Here is a 19,891-nt window from a genome sequence, read left to right as displayed (position 1 = left end):
CCTGATACCAAAGCCTGGCAGAGACATAACAAAAAAAGAGAATGTTTAGGCCAGTAATGATGAACATTGATGTGAAAATCCTCAATAAAATACTGGCAAACTGAATCCAGCAGCACATCAAAAAGCTTATCCACCATGATCAAGTCGCCTTCATCCCTGGGATGCAAGGCTGGTTCAACATATGCAAATCAATAAACATAATCCATCACATAAACAGAACCAACTACAAAAACCACATAATTATCTCAATAGATGCAGAAAAGGCCTTCAACAAAATTTGACAGCCTTTCATGCTAAAAACTCTCAATCAACTAGGTATTGATGGAACATATCTCAACATAATAAGCTATTTATGACAGACCCACAGCCAATATTATACTGAATGGGCAAAAACTGGAAGCATTCCCTTTGAAAACCGGCACAAGACAAGGATGCCCTCTCTCACCACTCCTGTTCAACATAGTATTGGAAGTTCTGGCCAGGGAAATCAGGCAAGAGAAAGCAATAAAGGATAATCAAATAGGAATAGAGGAAGTTGAATTGTCTGTTTGCAGATAACATGATTGTATATTTAGAAAACCCCATCATCTCAGCCCAAAATCTCCTTAAGCTGATAGGCAACTTCAGCAAAGTCTCAGGATACAAAATCAATGTGCAAAAATCACAAACATTCCTATACACCAAGAACAAACAGAGAGCCAAATCATGAGTGAACTCTCATTCACAATTGCTACAAAGAGAATAAAATACCTAGGAATAGAACTTAAAAGGGATGTGAAGGACCTCTTCAAGGAGAACTACAAACCACTGCTCAGGGAAATAAGAGAGAGTACACAAACAAATGAAAAAATATTCCATGCTCATGGATAGGAAGAATCAATATCATGAAAATGGCCATACTGCCCAAAGTAATTTGTAGATTCAACACTATCCCCATCCAGCTACCGCTGACTTTCTTCACAGAATTGGAAAAAACTACTTTAAACTTCATATGGAACCAAAAAAGAGCCCGCGTAGCCAAGACAATCCTGGGCAAGAAGAACAAAGCTGGAGGTATCACACTACCTGGCTTCAAACTTTACTATAAGGCTACAGTAACCAAAACAGCATGGTACTGGTACCAAAACAGATACATAGACCAACAGAACAGAACAGATGCCTCAGAAATAACACCACACGTCTACAACCATCTGATCTTTGACAAACCTGACACACACAAGCAATGGGGAAAAGATTCCCTATTTAATAAATGCTGTTGGGAAAACTGGCTAGCCATGTGCAGAAAACTGAAACTGGACCCCTTCCTTACAGCTTATACAAAAATAAACTCAAGATGGATCAAAGACTTAAACGTAAGACCTAGGACCAGAAAAATCCTAGAAGAAAACCTGGGCAATACCATTCAGGACATAGGCATGGGCAAAGACTTCATGTCTAAAACACCAAAAGCAATGGCAACGCAACAAAAGCCAAAATTGACAAGTGGGATCTAATTAAACTGAAGAGGTTCTGCACAGCAAAAGAAATTATCATCAGAGTGAACAGGCAGCCTACAGAATGGGAGAAAAAAATGTGCAATCTGTCCATCTGACAAAGGGCTAATATCCAGAATCAACAAGGAACTTAAACAAATTTACAAGAAAAAAGCAAACAACCCCATCAAAAAATGGGCAAAGGATATGAACAGACACTTCTCAAAAGAAGACATTTATGCAGCCAACAGACATATGAAAAAATTCTCATCATCACTGGTCATCAGAGAAATGCAAATCAAAACCACAATGAGATACCATCTCACACCAGTTAGAATGGCAATCATTAAAAAGTCAGGAAATAACAGATGCTGGAGAGGTTGTGGAAAAATAGGAATGCTTTTACACTGTTGGTGGGAGTGTAAATTAGTTCAACCATTGTGGAAGACAGTGTGGCGATTCCTCAAGGATCTAGAACTAGAAATACCATTTGACCCAGCAATTTAATTACTGGACATATACCCAAAGGATTATAAATCATTCTACTATAAAGACACATGTACACATATGTTTATCGCGGCACTATTCACAATAGTAAAGACTTAGAACCAACCCTAATACCCATCAATGATAGACTGGATAAAGAAAATGTAGCACATATACACCATGGAATACTAGGCAGCCATAAAAAAGGATGAGTTCATATCCTTTGCAGGGACATGAATGAAGCTGGAAACCATCATTCTTGGCAAACTATCACAAGATCAGAAAACCAAACACCGCATGTTCTCACTCATAAGTGGGAGTTGAACAATGAGAACACATGGACACAGGGAGGGGAACATCACACACCGGGGCCTGTGGAGGGTGGGGGGCTAGGGGAGGGATAACATTAGGAGAAATACCTAATGTAGGTGACGGGTTGATGGGTGCAGCAAACCACCATGGCACGTGTATACCTATGTAACAAAACTGCACATTCTGCACATGTAACCCAGAACTTAAAGTATAAAAAAAAAAAAAGGAAATAAAACGTGAGCCACAAATGGAAGCCCCATGTATAAATTTAAATTTTTTAGTAGCCACATTTAAAAAAAAATAAAAAGTAGACAAAATTAGTTTTAGTAGTAAATAGATGCTCCTTGACTTACAATGGGGTTATGTCCAGATAAAGCTATTGTAAATTGAAAATCTTTATCTGAACATAGCCTCATCATAAGTCAAGGAGCATACTGAATGAGTATCACTTTCACATCGTGGTAAATCCCAAAAATGGAAAGTGGAACCATCGTAAGTCAGGGACTCTCTGTATTGTATTTAAACCAATATATCCAAAATGTAATTTGAAAATATAATGAGATATTTTGCATTCTTTTTTTCATACTACATCTTTGAAATCCAGTGTGTTTTATGTTTGCAGCACATTTCAAATCAGACTAGCCAGTTTTCAAGGGCTCAATAGCCACATTTCTCATGGCTACCATTTGGCCAGTGTAGAAATTTGCATTTCCATACAATCCTATAAAGTACGGACAGCAAACCCTTCTCTTTAAAGATGTATTTCTACTCTATTTCAATGACATTTAAAAGATCTAGTCTTTGTTTTACTAATGTTATTATTCCCAGCACATGTAATATGCTCAAATATTTGCTGAACTGAAGTGAACCTGGGCCTACAGCCCAGTATTGTGTTTGGCTGGCTCGCCCCTGTTTTGTTCAGCACAAGAAAGTGTTTTCTCAAGTTTAAAAGAAATTGGCAAGATCCTGGCAACTTGCCAGGAGGTCCTGCAACTTTCTGTAAAGGCCTAATTGCTCTGACATTTTGTTATTCTAATAATGAGAGTAAATCCCAAAGCTTGGAGAGTCCAAAAGGAAAGTCCTGATGCATTCCTCTCTGGTGATCAGATTAAAATGTATAGATTTAATTTTAATTAAGGACCTAGCACAGAATAAATGCACTTTAATGTACCTGGTATGCGATAGTGTGAATCCAAATTCTTGAGCTTTCTTTGCAGTACAAGCAACTGCCTGACCAAGATACAGGATTATTCTTCTAGTCCAGTGGTTCTCAACCCAGGGCAATTTTGCCCTCCAGGGGACATTAGGCAGCATCTGGAGATATTTCTGGTTGTCATGATGGGGAGGAGTGCTATTGACATCTAGTGAGTCTCAGAGGCCAGAGATACTGCTAAATATCCTTCAATACACAGGACAGCCTCCCACAACAAAGAATTCTTTGGCCCCAAGTGTCAGTCATGCTGAGTTTAAATAACCCTGTTCTCATCCAATGTTGGGACTTCTCGTCTTCCTTCTTCCTGTCTTTTCCACCGTTTCCTTCTTCCTGTCTTTTCCACCGTAAAAACAATTAAAATAGTTCAGAACTTTTTTGTTCTACTCCCCAGAAGCAATCACTGTTAGCAGTTTTTCATTCTTCTAGTTGTTGTCTTTATGACTTTAATTAAAGTGACTACTGGCTCATGCCTGTAATCCCAGCACTTTGGGAGGCCGAGGCAGGAGGATCACTTAAAGCCAGGAGTTCGAGACCAGCCTGGGCAACACAGAGAGACCCTGTTTCTATACCAAAAAAGAAAAAAAAAAGTGGTTGTCAATCCTAACGGCACATTATTCACCTGGAGAGCTCTTCAGAAATGCAGATGGCCACTCCACAGCTTCAGAGATTCCAATTTAATTCATCTGGGGTAAATTTTTTAAAGCTCCCAGGCCATTCTAATGTGTGGTCAATGTAGAAAACCACTAATATACAGAAATTTATATTTTTCATTTATCATCTTAGAAAATTTTTTATTCTCTATTATAAAAGATGATGGTAGTTCTACACTTACTTTATTTTCCATTCCTCCTTTCTCTTCCACTTCCAAATTGTAGATATTCCATTATTTTCACACATTTAAGCTTTATGCATTTTATGTAATTATATTCGGTGTTAGTATATAGATTGATTCTAAAAACCTATTAGCAGCATTTATAATTATATGACTATATAAATATAAATCTCCATTCTCATTGGCCTTACAATCTAGTGACTAGTGCTGACCTGATTTTTGATCCTTTGTAGGTAACTTATTTTTCCTTGCTAGAAAGTTTTAGTACTCTCTTTCCCTTTGGAATTCTGAAATTTCACTTGTCTGTTCAGTTAAGAGTCATTTTGGGCCAGGCGTGGTGGCTCATGCCTGTAATCCCAGCACTTTGGGAGGCCAGGGTGAGTGGATCACCTGAGGTCAGGAGTTCGAGATCAGCCTGGCCAATATGGTGAAACCCCATCTCTACTACAAGTATATAAAATAAATTAGCCAGGCATGGTTGCCCATGCGTGTAGTCCCAGCAACTCGGGAGGCTGGGGCAGGAGAATTGCTTGAACCAGGAGATGGAGGTTACAGTGAGCCGACACAGTGCCACTGCACTCCAGCCTGGGCAGCATGTCAAGTGAGACTTTGTCTCAATAAAAAAAAAGAAAAGGTTTTTTTTATTCATTCTGCTGAGTGTCTAGTGATTTCTTTCAGATGAAGATCCATAACTTTCTTCATCTCTGGGAAATTTATTTTTCCTCCTTAATTATTTGATAACTTCTTCCCTTCTGTTTTCTTTCTTTCCTTTCTTTCTTTCTTTCTTTCTTTCTTTCTTTCTTTCTTTCTTTCTTTCTTTCTTTCTTTCTTTCTTATCCTTCTGGAACTCTTCTTAGATGAATGTTGAATCTCTGCATCTTTCATTCACATCTCTTAAGGTTTTCTCATAGTTTCTATCTTCATCTTTTTGCTGTATATCCTTGGAAATATCCTCAATGTTATCTTCTAGATCACCAACTTGGTCTTCAGCCATGCTTATTTTATAATTCTAGATGTCTATTATTTTCTTTTATTTCAATGTAGTTTTTTTAAATGTTCAAAATGTTTTCTTTTCTCTCTCTCTCTCCTCCTCCCACCCCCCTACACTTTTTCTCTCTTTCTTTCCTTTTCTTTTTCTTATGGGGCAGGGAGGAAAATAATACATAATTAGAATTTTTAAATTTGTGTCTGTTTCTTCTATGGCATATTGACCTGCTTGGTAAACTTTATTCTTTCATGATGTTGGTTTTCCTAAAATGTCTGGCAATTATTAGTTCCCTGTTTATATTTTGGAATGGAGAGCAAAGTTGGTTTGTATAAACCAGGATCATTTCTCCTGCAGTTGTATCTACCTGTTTTACCAACAGACCTCTCCCTTAAAAAGGAGGCCCCTTTATTTTTCTCCATCTGTCACCATCTGATAAGCTATATATTTTATTTATTAATTTATTGACTCTGCCCTCTTGCTCAAATATAAGCTTCTCTGAGGACAAGGATTTTTGTTTTCTCTTACTGCTAGAGCACAGTAGAAGCCTGACAAATAGTCTTTTTTGAATGTATGAGTGAGAGCTTTTTTCAGCAGCAGGTGTGCTGACCTGCCACCTTCTCTGCAGTGTGTGTATAAGGAGCTCACAGGCAGCCTGAGAGTCCCCTGCAATTGCTGCAGTTAGGAGGACTTCATTCTGGGAGGGGCACCTTTCAATATGTAGTAGTCCACTTATCTGCAGAGGATATGTTCCAAGACCCCCAGTGGATACCTGAAACCACAGATAGTACCAAACCCGGTATGTGCTATGTCTTTTCCTATACTACACACCTAAACCTTAATAATGTTTAATTTTTAAACTAGGCAGAGTAAGAGATTAACAACAATAGCTAATAATAGAACAATTATAATAACAATATGCTGTTATAGAAGTTGTGTGAATATGGTCTCTCTCAAATATCTTACTGTACTATCCTCCTCCCTCTTGTGACGACATGAGATGGTAAAATGCCTGTGTGATGAGATGAAGTGAGGTGAATGACATAGGCAAGGGGACTGCGTTAGGCTACTGTTGCCCTTCTGACCATTTGTCAGAAGGAGGATCATCTGCCTCCGGTGATCCTGGCTCATCCAGCCATGACGATGTCAATGGTTGGATGTCAAAAGCAGACAGTGTCATTGGTTCATAGGCAGGGACAGCACGGAGATGCTGGACAAAGAGATGATTCACCTCCTGGGCGACATAGACCACCAGATTTCATCACACCACTCAGAACAGCATGCAATTTAAAACTTATGAATTGTTTATTTCTGGGGCTGTCCATTTAACATTTTCCCACTGCGGTTGACAGCAGGTAACTGAAACCACAGATTGCGGGGAATACTGTACTTCATTCCTGGCAGAGCTGCCTTTCCCATTTTGCCCCCACAGTGTACTGGTGTGAAGGTCTGGAGGCGCCTCCGTTTCCGCACTGCTTCTCTCACAGGTCGCAGCAACTTCACTAGAGGCTCTTCCTGGGAGACTTCATTGATAGCTGTGCTGGCAGCTGCTCTTTTTCCTGGAAGGTGCTGGGAGGGATAGTATACTCTCCATCTGCCCTAGCTGTTCCATCTGTTCCTAAGGCGGTTCTTTAAGGAATTGCCCCAAATGGGACCTATCTCTAGCAGCTCAGGCAACAACTTGCTTGTGCTAATTTATCTGTCAATCTTTCTATTTTCTGTATTTCAGCAATTTCTCAAGATAATGGCCTTTTGTTTTGTTTTGTTTTCTTGCACTGTGAGAACTCCAGTCTCTTAAAAATTATATTATTTCTTCCTGGTGGTGGGAAACTTTGGGAGTAAAGAGAGCCGGCAGGTGCACATGTGCAGTCCGCTGTCTCAAACTGGAGTCTCCCATGGGTTTGCCACCCTCAGTGGTGATTTTGTTCCAAAAGATATCTTTTAAAAATTCTGATTTATAGATGATCTGAAATAATATAACTAAATCACTAGTGTCCAAGTATTAGTCAATGGGAAAGTTTTTTTTTTTAATCAATTCATAGTAAAAGGAAAAAAACTGGGTTTTCTGGGATTATGTACTTTCTACCTTTTTTCTAATGTTAAAATGTGTTTCCTCAAAAAAAAAAGAAACCAGATAGTATGGCTTTTTTTTTTTTAATGTCTCTACTTAACAAAAAAAATCAGTAATCCTATGTCAGTATCTTTTTTAAAAAAAGTTTTTGCAAGTATGTGAAATTTATGTCTGGACTGCTGGACTGAAATATTTTAATTGTGGTTTTAAATTGTATCTTTGTTACTTGGAGGTGAAAGTATGATTTGATGAAGGTTTTCTTTAAGTGCTAGAAAACATCTGTATTTAATTTGGGAGTGAGGGGTTTAGTAAATTAATCTTTAGAAATTCTAACTTAATTCTAAGTTTTTTTCTTTTTGCATCATAAGGCTTTTGCAGACATGCTGAAAGTAAACAAGACCTTGACAAGTCTAAACATAGAATCCAATTTTATCACTGGAACTGGGATCCTGGCCCTGGTAGAGGCACTGAAAGAAAATGACACCTTGACAGAGATCAAGATTGACAACCAGGTAAGGAAGGCCAGAGAATAGGCAAAGCCAACTCACAGGGTGTGCAGTGAGCGGGGGAAATGCCGCAAGGAATGAGTCAAAAGACACAGTTCTGTGTGTGACTCAATTTGATGTACTGGATTTCCTGTAAGTTTTAGAACCATTTCTGGCCCATGGAGGATGTGCAGAAGAGCATGTTACTAATCAAACAATGTACAGTGGGGCAGCCTGGGACATAAGGAGCCATCTACCCCATAACCCTAGGCTAGTCAGGCTCCAGAAGAGAAAGCGAGGAGGTGGTGGCAGAGGTGTTGACAGCTGCTTTATTCAGTCTCATCATTGTTGCCTTTTGGCATGTATCTCTTCCCCATCCTATCCCAGCCTTACTTTTGCTTCTCACTTGGACTGTTGCTAACAGAGAAAGCAGGGTGGCCGTGGCCAAAGATTCAGATTTCTTTTCCTTGGCTGAAGACTTCTAGAACCAAAAGAGCAGATGCAGGCTCCTGCAGTCTGATGCTGGCTGCAGAGAGCCTATTTAAAGGAATCAGCGTTCTAGAAGATGGCCTGGCTTAGAGTAGCAGGCCACACCCATAAGATTGTGGTCTGATCACAATCTCATTGATCATGACCGCAGCATTTCTCAGGTTCCCATCTGCAGCCAAAGCAAGGTGCTTTTCCCTAGAGCCACCTCTTCCTGCCTGGTGACCTCTTTTTCCCAGCATCAGCCTGCAATGCCTTCCGAGTTGCTCTGCTGGCTTCAGCTGACTCCTGCCCACAGACAGCAACTCTCAGTGATCAGCCGTGATGCAGAGCCTTGCTCCTCTGGCCACAAGGAAGGGTCTGTGATGGGGTTCCAGACACTATATCTTGAACAGAAGGGGCCTTGGAAAGGAGAGACCTGGGAGACTTGTGGTATGGGCATTCGTTCCCCTGTGGGGTGGTGGGAGAGACAGTTGGGGAAGTGACTGCTCAGAGCATCCTTTGCATGTCTGGGGGCCATCTCTGGGAAATTTCCTGGTCCAGACCCTCCGAGATCTGATAAAGCTGCAGAGTGCCATCCAGGACTGTTGCCTAACCCTGGAAACCCCCAACAGTTCCCATCGAGGCTCTATTCTCTGTCTTTACTAACCAGGACAAGCAGACTATTTTTCAGTGCAGGCCCTCTGGCCCTGGACTTCTGATGTTTTTTGCCAGGGGAACACAGAAAGCCCACTAGGAGAGAGGAGCTTTTATATTCTCATCCTGCCAGAAGGAATGTGCCACCAAAACAGCTTTCCCAGACACAGAGATGTGGAGGCAGCACCCCAGGGGGTGTGCCACACAGGACCCTGCACACTCAGGAAGTTTGATGCTGTGTATCCTAGCATATGTCCAGCTGCTAGTAAATTAGAAAGTGGCATCAGGGTGTGGGGGTGTAAGGAAACAAGCCAGAGAGAAATGTGAAGGGAGAGAACAGAAGTGATCACTCAGGGATATTTGTTGAATAGACTCATATCAGGAAGAAGCTAAGTGGGGACTTAGTAAATATTTCCAGGGAAACTAACACAGAAGCGGATACCCTGTTCCAAAGTATATTTAACTTTTTTTTACAGATTTAGGCCATTGTGAAACCCCATATCTGAAATAATATCACACACTCTGTCCCTAGTTCCTTACAAGATACCACCTAGCTAAGGTTGCCACATAAAATACAGTTAAATTTGGCTTTCAGATAAATGATGTATAAATTTTAGCATGTGTCATCAAATATATGGGATACCTTATACTATACTAAAAAAATTATTTGTTGTTTATCAGAAAGTCAAACTTAACTGGGTGTCCTGTATTTTTATTTGCTAAACCTGGCAACTCTGCCTACTATTGAGTTAGAATTAGCCTAGAATGAGCTAGAATTGTGAAAATTTAGAATAGAGCAGCTTTTGACAGTGCATATAAAGAAGACCCTGAAGTACAGCCTGTAATCCCAGCACGTTGGGAGGCCGAGGCGGGCAGATCACTTGAGGTCAGGAATTTGAGACCAGCCTGGCCAAAATGATGAAACCCCATTTCTGCCAAAAAATCCAAAAATTACCCAGGTTTGGTGGCACACGCCTATAATCCCAGCTACTGGGGAGGCTGAGGCATGAGAATCACTTGAACCCAGGAGGCAGAGATTGCAGTCAGCCAAGATCATGCCACTGCACTCCAGCCTGGGTGACAGAGCAAGACTGTGTCTCAAAAAAAAAAAAAAAAACCCTGAAGTACAAAGAACTTGCTCCCTAAAATCCCCTCTAAATCAACCTCATCACCCCTCCTCAGCCATCTAGGAATGGATTTGTGTAGTTTTTCAACTTTAGTCTTTCATTTTGCTTCTGAAATGGCTTCTCTTTATTTCCTTTTTTTGTTTTTTGTTTGTTTGTTTTGAGACAAGGTCTCACTCTATGGCCCAGGCTAGAGTACAGTGACGCAATCTGGCCTCACTGCAATCTCCACCTCTCTGGCTCAAGTGATCCTCCCACTTCGGCCTTCTGAGTAACTGGAACTACAGGCACACACTACCATGCCCAGCTAATTTTTAAATTTTTTGTAGAGACAGGGTCTCACTATATTTCCCAGGTTAGTCTCAAACTCCTGGGCTCAAGCCATCCTCCTACCTCAGCCTCCCAAAGTGCTGGGATTACAGGCATGAGCCCCACCACGCCCAGCCTGGCTTCTCTTTATTTGTATATGACAAGGAGGATTAAGATTTTCTAGAGAGGCTGGGTGTGGTGGCTCACACCTGTAATCCCAATTCATTGTGAGAATGAGACAGGAGGATCACCTGAGCCCAGGAGTTCCAGGTTGCAGTCAGTTATGGATGTGTCACTGCATTCCATCTTGGACAACAGAGCTAGACCCTGTCTATTTATTCTCTCTCTCTCTCTCTCTCTCTCTCCACACACACACACACACACACACACACACACACACACACACACACCCTGTCTCTCTTTCTCTAAGAAAAGATTTTCTAGAGGAATTAGAAAAAATTATTTGCTTTACTTGAGAAATGAGGAAATTCGGGGTCAAAACTTGTCTTACATCCAAATTGTGTTCATTGACTCATAGACTGTTAGAAGTAACTTCAGTTTCCTTAACTATCTAATGAGGGGTTTGAAATAAAATAATCTGTAAGACAGTTTCCTCAGGCAGAACCAGAAGCCAAGACCAATTTAACAGCACAGCAATGGGCAGCTGCACCGAAATGAAGGCCTGCTGAGAATCCACCACTAGGGGGAGGCTGCTGTGGCTAGGCTCCAGGTCAATATGCAGTGATTTAATCAGGTGCCCCCATGGGAAGAACAACCAGTGATGCATATTAAAGAAACAGATGGGAAACTGCTAAATAAATTTGAGTAGATAAAAGAGGTCACTTAGAAAAACACAGAAGGCGATTTGAAGATATGCTTAAATATTTGTTTCTATTTTTCCCCCTTTGTGTTTGGTGCCTTAAAATATAAAAAGAGCCTGGGCCTCTAGTCCCAGCTACTTAGGAGGCTGAGGCAGGAGAATCCCTCGAGCCCAGGAGTTCGAGTCCAGCCTGGGCAACATAGCAAGACCTCATCTTTAAAATATATATATAATATATAACATAACATAATAAAAGTTATATAATTTAATATACTACATACTTAGATAAATTAAGTATATATAAAGACTGTATATCCAAATTATAAGAAATTTTGATGCCCGTCTATTGTCCTGGGTTTATGTAAGACATCAAATCCAAAAAACGATGCAGGCTGAGGAAGAAACCCGGTGTATGTTACATTAATTCCTCCCCTCTTTTATATGCCCCCAATATAATTTTCTTCAGCTTCTAAGTCTTTTATGTAGCTATTAGCATCTCCTTCCTCCCCCTCAAAAAACAAAAATAAAGCTATTATTCTATTATTATATTTCCTATTTTTGATTCCAGATTATTTAATGGTTTAAGTTAACATAAAAGCAGAGTTGGTGTTTCTGTTTCACTACTTTGCCAGAATGTCATCCAAGATTCATTACAAAATAGAGAAAACCCTAAAGAAATTACAGTTGATGTCTATATAAATAGAACATGCAAATCAAGGACGAGTAAGTGTGGATTTGCCTTTTATTGCAAAACAAAGCAGCTGTAAGGATGCTGAGCAGAATTTAAACTACTAGGAAAATAGCCAGCTACTTGGAGAGAAGGGACTCAGACACTTGGGAATATAGGTGATTTGGGGTAACTTTTGACCACTGCATTAACACTGCAAGTTACCCAAGTCTAGGACTCAAATGCTCCAGGGGCACAAGCCATAGTAGTGGCAGCCCTAACCTTAGCTCAGGGCTCATCCCTTGATATGGTCCCACTCTTCTAAACTATGTCATTTTCTAAAGTTGCTCATGAAACTCTGAGGTCAGCATCTCTTTTTTGCTGCCACTCCCTCCTATTTACTTATAATGCTAAGAGCGTTAATCTCTACCATAATTATTGTTGTCTAACTGGAAATATCACATTGTGTTAAGTTCTCGAGGAGAGACTCGTTTGAGGGGTTGCTGGATGACAAGAAAGAGAGAAGCAAAGAGATAAGCCTTAAACTTGCTTGGGACGCAAGAGTTCCTCCATAAACTTTTCTTCTTCATCCGCTCCATACTTAAATTTTCCAAATTTAAAAGGTATGTGTTTTTAACTTATGACAAAGCAATCAAAATTGTATGGTACTGGCACAAAAATATACTAACAGGGCAATAAAGCAGATTCAAATCAGGGAAGAATGAAACAAAAGATGGTAGGATAATTTGCTAGCATTTTGGAACAAAATTAAATTGGGTCTCTATATCTTCATTGTTTTTTTGTTTTTTCTTTTTGAGATGGAGTTTCACTCCTGTTATCCAGGCTGGAGTGCAATGGCGCCATCTCGGCTCACTGCAACCTCCGCCTCCTGGGTTCAAGCGATTCTCCTGCCTCAGCCTCCTGAGCAGCTGGGATTACAGTCGCGTGCCACCATCCCCTGCTAATTTGTGTATTTTTAGTAGAGACAGAATTTCACCATGTTCACCAGGTTGGTCTCGAACTCCTGACCTCAAGTGATCCGCCTGCCTCTGCCTCCCAAAGTGCTGGGATTATAGGCATGAGCCACCATGCCTGGCCCTATCTTCATTCTTATGTTAAAATTCATTCCAGATGAAATGAAGATTTAAACATTAAAATATATTAAATCATAAACCAAATGGAAGAAATCAGGAAGAGTAGAGAGGCTTCCTAAACATGATATCTAGAAGATTGATAAATTTGACCATATGAAAATGAAGCAAAGTCCTGATAGTGACCAAAAAGAAAGTCAAAAGACAAACAGAGCAAAATGTTTTCAGCACATTTGACAAAGGGCTAATTTCCTAACATACAGGAAACCTACAAATCAAGTTAAAAAACACAAAATACAGGAACTGTAAGCTGGTAGAAAAATGGGCAAATGGCATGGATTGGTAGTTCCTGAGAAAAAAGAAATATAAACCCATAAGAAAATTCATTGTTCTTATTCATCATTTGACAAATGCAAATTAAGGCAGTAAATAAATATAAAAGAAATATAAATTTTCACCAACTGTATAGACAAAGATTAAAAAGGTTAGTAGTATCTTATTTGGCTAGGGTAGGGAAAGCAGTAACACTCGTACAGTTAGCAAGAATAAAAGCTGTCATAACTTTGACAGTAAGTCAATAATATATCAGAATTCAAAACATGCTTGCCCTCTGACCCAGCTATAATTTGTCCTACAGGCATACTTGCAGAAATGCCCCAAGATGCACTGGGGGGAGGGAAGCTCACTGCAGTTTTGTTTGGAATAGTGGAAATAGAATGCGATGTAACAGTAAGTCAGTAAGGCCTGGCTAAATACACTATGATCCATCACTGCAATGGGATGTGGCACAGTTCTTCATATGGATGAGGTAAATATATATTTACCAACATGAAAAGATATCCTTAATGTTAGATGAAAAATAAAAACACACGTCAAAACAATATGCTAGTATAATCCATTAATGTGAAAAAAAGCATAGATATACAAGTGATCGTGTAGATAATGTGAATGCATAGAAAATGTTTAGAACACTACGTACTGCATGCCAATCTGGCTTTCTCCGTGGGGAATGGGAATGTTGGAGTAAGGAGACTTGTATATTTTATATACATTTTAATTTGCATTTTCTAAACAAGCCTGTACTTTTTTTTTTTTTTTTTTGAGATGGAGTCTACTCTGTCACCCAGGCTGGAGTGCAGTGGCCCAATCTCGGCTCACTGCAACCTCCGCCTCCCAGTTCAAGCAATTCTCCTGCCTCAGCCTCCTGAGTAGCTGGGAGTACAGGTGCCTGCCACCACACCCAGCTAGTTTTTGTACTTTTAGTAGAGACAGGGTTTTGCCATATTGGCCAGGCTGGTTTCGAACAACTGACCTCATGATCCGCCCGTCTCAGCCTTCCAAAGTGCTGGGATTACAGGCATGTGAGCCACTGCGCCCAGCCTTATTTTTTAAAATGTGATGACTGTGTTATGAAAAAATATACTTTGTCCCTTAAATTAAATTTTAAATTCCCATATTTACACGCCCCTATTTGTTTTTGTGTTTTGAGACAGGGTCTCACTGTGTCACCCAGGCTGGAGTGCAGTGGCGCGATCTTGGCCCACTGCAACCTCCGCCTCCTAGATTCTAGTGATTCTCCTGCCTCAGCCTCCCGAGTAGCTGGGGAGTACAGGTGCATGCCACCATGCCCAGCAAATTTTTTGTATTTTTAGTAGAAATGGGGTCTCACCATGTTGCCCGGGCTGGTCTCAAACTCCTGACCTCAAGTGATTCATCTGCCTCGGCCTCCCAAAGTGCTGGGATTATAGGCGGGAGCCACGGTGCCCGGCCTCCCTATAAAAAAAAAAAAAAAAACCACCTCTATTTTTTATTTTCTCATTAGTTTATGTCTCAAACAAAAAAACCTTTTCCCACCACCTTAAACAAGTTGGAGATTTTTTTGTAGTCTAGTAACCCCCTTCAGAGTTTGCTGATTTCATCCAAACGTGTACATGGTTCAAACCACAATAAAGCTGCTCAGAATCACCTAGCAAGATTCTGCTGAGAGACAACAGCCCATAGGTTGAGATCTTTAATTATCATTGGATATGGATCCCAGAATTAAAAAATTATATTTGATAGCACAAATATAATGTGTGCACAACACAGTGACAATAGAGTGACTACAGTCAACAGTAACTTATTGTGTATTTTAAAATAAAAAAGTAGAATTTGATTGATTGTAACACAAAGAAAGGATAAATGCTTGAAGTGATGGATACCCCATTTACCCTGATGTGATTATGATGCATTGTATGCCTGGGTCATAATATCTCATGTACCCCATAAATATTATATACCTATGTATCCACAAAAGTCAAAAATAAAAACATTTTATAAAAAAGAAGGAAAAGTATTGGAAATGACTAAAGGTAATGGTTGTACAATATTGTGACTGTACTATATGCCACTGAATTGTGCACTTTAAAATGGCAAAATTTTATGTATATTTTACCACAATAAGTAAATAAGAATTCCCAAGGTAAAAAGTAAAAAATAAAATAAAAATTTAGTAATTGGATTGGCTGCTACAAAATAGTTTCATTATTTTTAAAACACCCTTTGTTTAAACCACAGATACTGGGATGAATTCAAAACACCAAATATTAGTTTTGCTTTCATTTTAATTCTGGAATTATCCTTTCCTTCATAAACAATTTGCTTAGTTTTTTTCAGCTGCAGGACACCAGCGAACTCAGCTATCTGTCTGTTGGATTTTGCTTCTAGACAAGGAGCAGGACTCAAATGACTATGAGAGAAAATATCTCAAGTGACGCTGTCCCTTTCAGTTTGAGACCTTTGCCTCTTTGCCTTTTTGTCCAGCAAGTAGCCTTGTCTTTTTCCTGTACAAGTAACGGTTTCCTCTTCCTTCTTGGTCATCCTGTGCATGTGTCTGCACCTGCAACCAGAGGCAGCAGTTGGGAACAGCTGTAGAGATGGAAATTGCCCAGATGCTGGAGGAGAATTCAAGGATCCTCAAGTTTGGATACCAGTTTACCAAGCAAGGGCCACGAACAAGGGTGGCAGCTGCCATCACAAAGAATAATGACCTGGGTAATTCAGCCATAATATGTGTTGTTAACAATTAGAAGAGCATGAGCATTCACTTCTCCACTTCAGATGCAACATCTCACAGATACCATTCCACTGGCCTCTGATGTCACTCACTTCTTCATATAAGACACATTATTAGAATACATGGTCATAGGAGTCTTGGTGGTCCTCGCAGTGTTCAGTTTCATCATAGCATTTTCTCAAAAAAGAAGTTTGTTCTATTTTCCAGGCAGTCTTTGATTTTTGCTTCATTTCTTTTGTATATTTGTTTCTCTTTTACTTACATGTAATCACCTTCTGTTTTTATCTGCACCAGAAAATGGGCACAAGGACACTGAGATTCCAAATTATGTTTGACTTCTGACTGCTTTGGTACTTAGTTCTAAATATGGATATGTCTGATACTTTGGCACTTTACATGTGATATAAACATGGAGCTACATCATGAAGTTTAAACTCACACGTCGCCTTTTCAGTTAGCCCCTTCAGTTTTTCGTGTGGCCACTTGTTGCTGAGGATCCCTGGCATTTCTTCTGTTAGGATGAGGTGGGGCATGTCCTGATCAACTATAACAAAGAAGAATGGAACTGGGAAAGCTTGGTCTGAGGATATCCCAGCCACCTGGAGCAGCCTGGCAAAAGGACACCCAGGAGCAGACATCCATTTGGCAAGTGGTCAGTCAGTCAACAGCAGGCTTCAATCCCCAGTTTGAGGTTCAGGGACAGAATGCCAGATCTTGGATGGAGGAACTGGGCAAGGCATTCCACCAGGTACAGTGCTGGCCTCAAGGAGGACTCAGATAGTGGGCAAGATAGAAGCTAAAGGTTGGAACGGGAAGGGGCAAATAAAGGTTGGTATCCAATTCCTTGTCCAGACAGGCTTTGCCAAGACCCTGAGGCCTAGGAAAGGTGCAGTGTGTGGCATCAGGAAGCTGGCTGGACATGTGACCGTGCTTACCTGGGGGGTTCACAGGGTGAGGCCAAGGGACAGACAGGCAGATAGGGATTTGGGGAAGAGTGGAAGCAGCAGTCAGAAGGCACCTAGGAAAAGCACATTGGGTCTACAACCAAACAACATAGAGACCAAAGGAAAACAGGCAAAACGAGAAGTCTGAAGAAAATGGACAGGGCAGCCTACGTCCAAGAAGCAGCAACTGTGGACAAGAGCCTAGGCAGGAGCTAGGCTATTTAAAGTGGAGAGTTAGAGCAAGACCACAGCCAGGGCACCTTTTTGCCAAATCCAAGAAAGTTCGAATAGCCCTCTTCCCAGTGACCAGGAGAGCCTGCTGTTGGGAAAGTGAAAGGTGGAAGAAGAGGGCTGCAGAAACTGGAAAAACGGCAGTCTGGGCAACTTCTTCGGTCCTAAACATCAGGTTAAAAGAACATTGATCTCTGAGTTTGCTTGCCAACTGAATCACACCTTCCTGTAGGTTGATATTTAGAAGTTTTTATTTAGAAGAGTTTTAGAAACTTTGAACTATTTGCAGCTCCTTCCAGACTTCATCCCATAATCAGAATTAAAAGATTGTGATTGTGTTAACCTGAAGAGTTAGTTAAAGCCAGTTGGTGACAGAGTTGCAAGTGCCGTGGATAAATGGCCATGAAAATAGTCGAAGTGCACTGTTTCACGGGTCTCTTCTGGAATTTCTATCCCATAGAAATGCGAAGGTTCTAACACTCAAGTACCCAACTATCAGACATATCTGTATTTAAATGTAAATTCCACCAAACACTGGATGATTTTATCATTTCCATTGATTGTCATGGTTAAGTATTAAAATTTAAGATAACTGTATCCTCAAGTGTGTGAGATCGTCATCTTATGTGATTAATGTTGTTTATCTGGAATTTAAGGAATATCCCTTCTATTTGTCTTTTTGTTCTTTTCTTTCTTACCTAGTTCGTAAGAAGAGAGTTGAAGCAGACCGAAGGTAAACTTCCTCGGGGAGAAGTGAAGTTTCACCGTGGTGTGGCCATTGAAAAGCAAAAACTCTTCTTCTTCCCCATCAGGACCATTTTATCAAAGTTTGTTCATTTCCGTTAACCACATAACTAATAATTTAATTGTTATTCTTTTTTAGCACTACTTATTTATCTTGGATTTTGTAATATGTACAATTGTTTTATTTGCTCATGGGCACTTCTGGCAACTTGACAAATGGACCGATGCAGATTTTAGAGTGACGACATGGAAAATGAATTTAACCACTTTCTTATTGTGTTGTCTTGCTTTCTTACATGCACTTATTTTTTTAATCACTGAAAGGAATTTAGTGTATAATATATGTTTGTAACTGTGATTATGATAGAGGCCTATCTCTGTTTACATGCATAGCTTTGAGTTAGGCTAAATACATCAGAAGTGTTCTACTGACCACGTAAGAAGTTAGTATTGCCAATCTTTCACTGCATGTGAAAATGTGACCAATTTAGCACAAATTCTCTCTTAGTTCCAGAAAAATCAGTAAATGCACATGCCCTGTTGATTGGAGATCAGTAGTGTCATCTTCATAAAGCAAGACAACATTATGACACTTTAAAACAGTAGCAAAGAAGTCTATTTATTAACCCACAAATGTAGCATCAAGCCAGACTCACAAGTAGCAAAATGAATTACACACCTACTTTTACTGACTATTCAACATAAATTGAATCTTTAACATGACTTTAAAGGCTAACTATTTACAAAGCTGTTTTAAAGTTTTTCAAATGCGATAGAAATTTTCTAAATTTTAGTAAGAGAGAAGCTTTTAAAACAGTACATTCCTGAATAAAACAACAATATTGTATCTTAATCATGGCTGTCTGATGCACATGATTGCATTTTTTGGCAAATTTTAGAAGCATTTATTGCTTTGTCTTTAGCGTAACAAGATCACAGGATTAAATATAAACATTCAGGTTAATTATCTAGATTTTTGTCCACAGTACATGATCCATCCAGACATTTGCAAACGTCAGGAGAAAAATGTGAATTATTTATCCAGATGCGTGTCATCTCAAGGACAAAGCCTGTGAAAGTACAACTGAGATGGTTGCATTGTCGTATGCATTAATCTTTTGATGTGGTGGTGTAAACATGCAATGCTAAACTAAGGAAGCAGGTGACTGCAGCCTTTGGCTCAAGCTCACCACTCTGATAACTGTCAGTGCCTGAGGTTGTGATTGGTGACATTCTGACACTGCCCAAGGCAACTCACCCTCTATTCCTCCTTTCTCCCCTCCCTTTCTTCCAATTCATTTCTTTTTTTTTCCTCTTTTCTCTGTAATTCGTTACTAAACAAATTCCAGAATTTGTTTAGTAGCCGAGTGTTCCTGAGTTGCCTGTAGCAATAAAACAAGTGAATAGGAAAATAATTAATATATTATTCTATGTAGCTTGTAAAACACATGGAATCTGTTTAAGATAGCCCTTGCAAAATTGAACATTTACCTGTATTATAAGTACCCACATCTGTGTCTCTGAAGTCCTTTGAAACATCTCATTTTCTTGAAATGTTTTTAATTTTTGAGAACACAATAAGCAGAATATTCTAACACCTTTGGCCCCTAAAAATCCTTTAATTAGTTTATGGCTTCATCTCCTTATCTATTTAAAAAACATAGTAAATACTGTTTTGTAGTTTTCAGTCTGATTTTTCCTTCCCTTTCACCCATTTAGGTGTGATGTGTTGGAGTCAACTTGTACAGGCTTGCCAATTGTTATATTTTCAAGAATTTTGCAAACTGGTTGTTCAATACAGCCATTATTTAAAATTAAATGATGTGCACTTACAATTGAATGAATTATATTAAGGACAGAAGTAACAAATACTATACTCAAAAATCTTACATTTTACTATTTTCTAACCTCTTAGATTATTTACATCT

The 19,891-nt window shown here is 39.7% G+C and overlaps 1 protein-coding gene across 1 annotated transcript in view; it reads left to right on the top strand.

The window, feature by feature from the left end:
- Positions 1-19,650, top strand: part of TMOD2 (tropomodulin 2) — a 57,764-nt gene extending 38,114 nt beyond the window's left edge. Inside the window, exons 8-10 of the mRNA XM_003266933.4 lie at positions 7,740-7,883; positions 15,878-16,022; positions 17,922-19,650. Of these exons, the coding sequence (XP_003266981.1) occupies positions 7,740-7,883; positions 15,878-16,022; positions 17,922-17,956 (324 nt within the window). The 3' untranslated portion in view covers positions 17,957-19,650. The remainder of the gene's footprint in view (positions 1-7,739; positions 7,884-15,877; positions 16,023-17,921) is intronic.
- Positions 19,651-19,891: the final 241 nt, after the last annotated feature.

This window comes from Nomascus leucogenys, chromosome 6 (assembly GCF_006542625.1).
Source record: "Nomascus leucogenys isolate Asia chromosome 6, Asia_NLE_v1, whole genome shotgun sequence".
NCBI lineage: Eukaryota > Metazoa > Chordata > Mammalia > Primates > Hylobatidae > Nomascus > Nomascus leucogenys.
The sequence above is the reverse complement of the archived record's forward strand: the minus strand, read 5'-3'. Positions and strand labels throughout refer to the sequence as shown.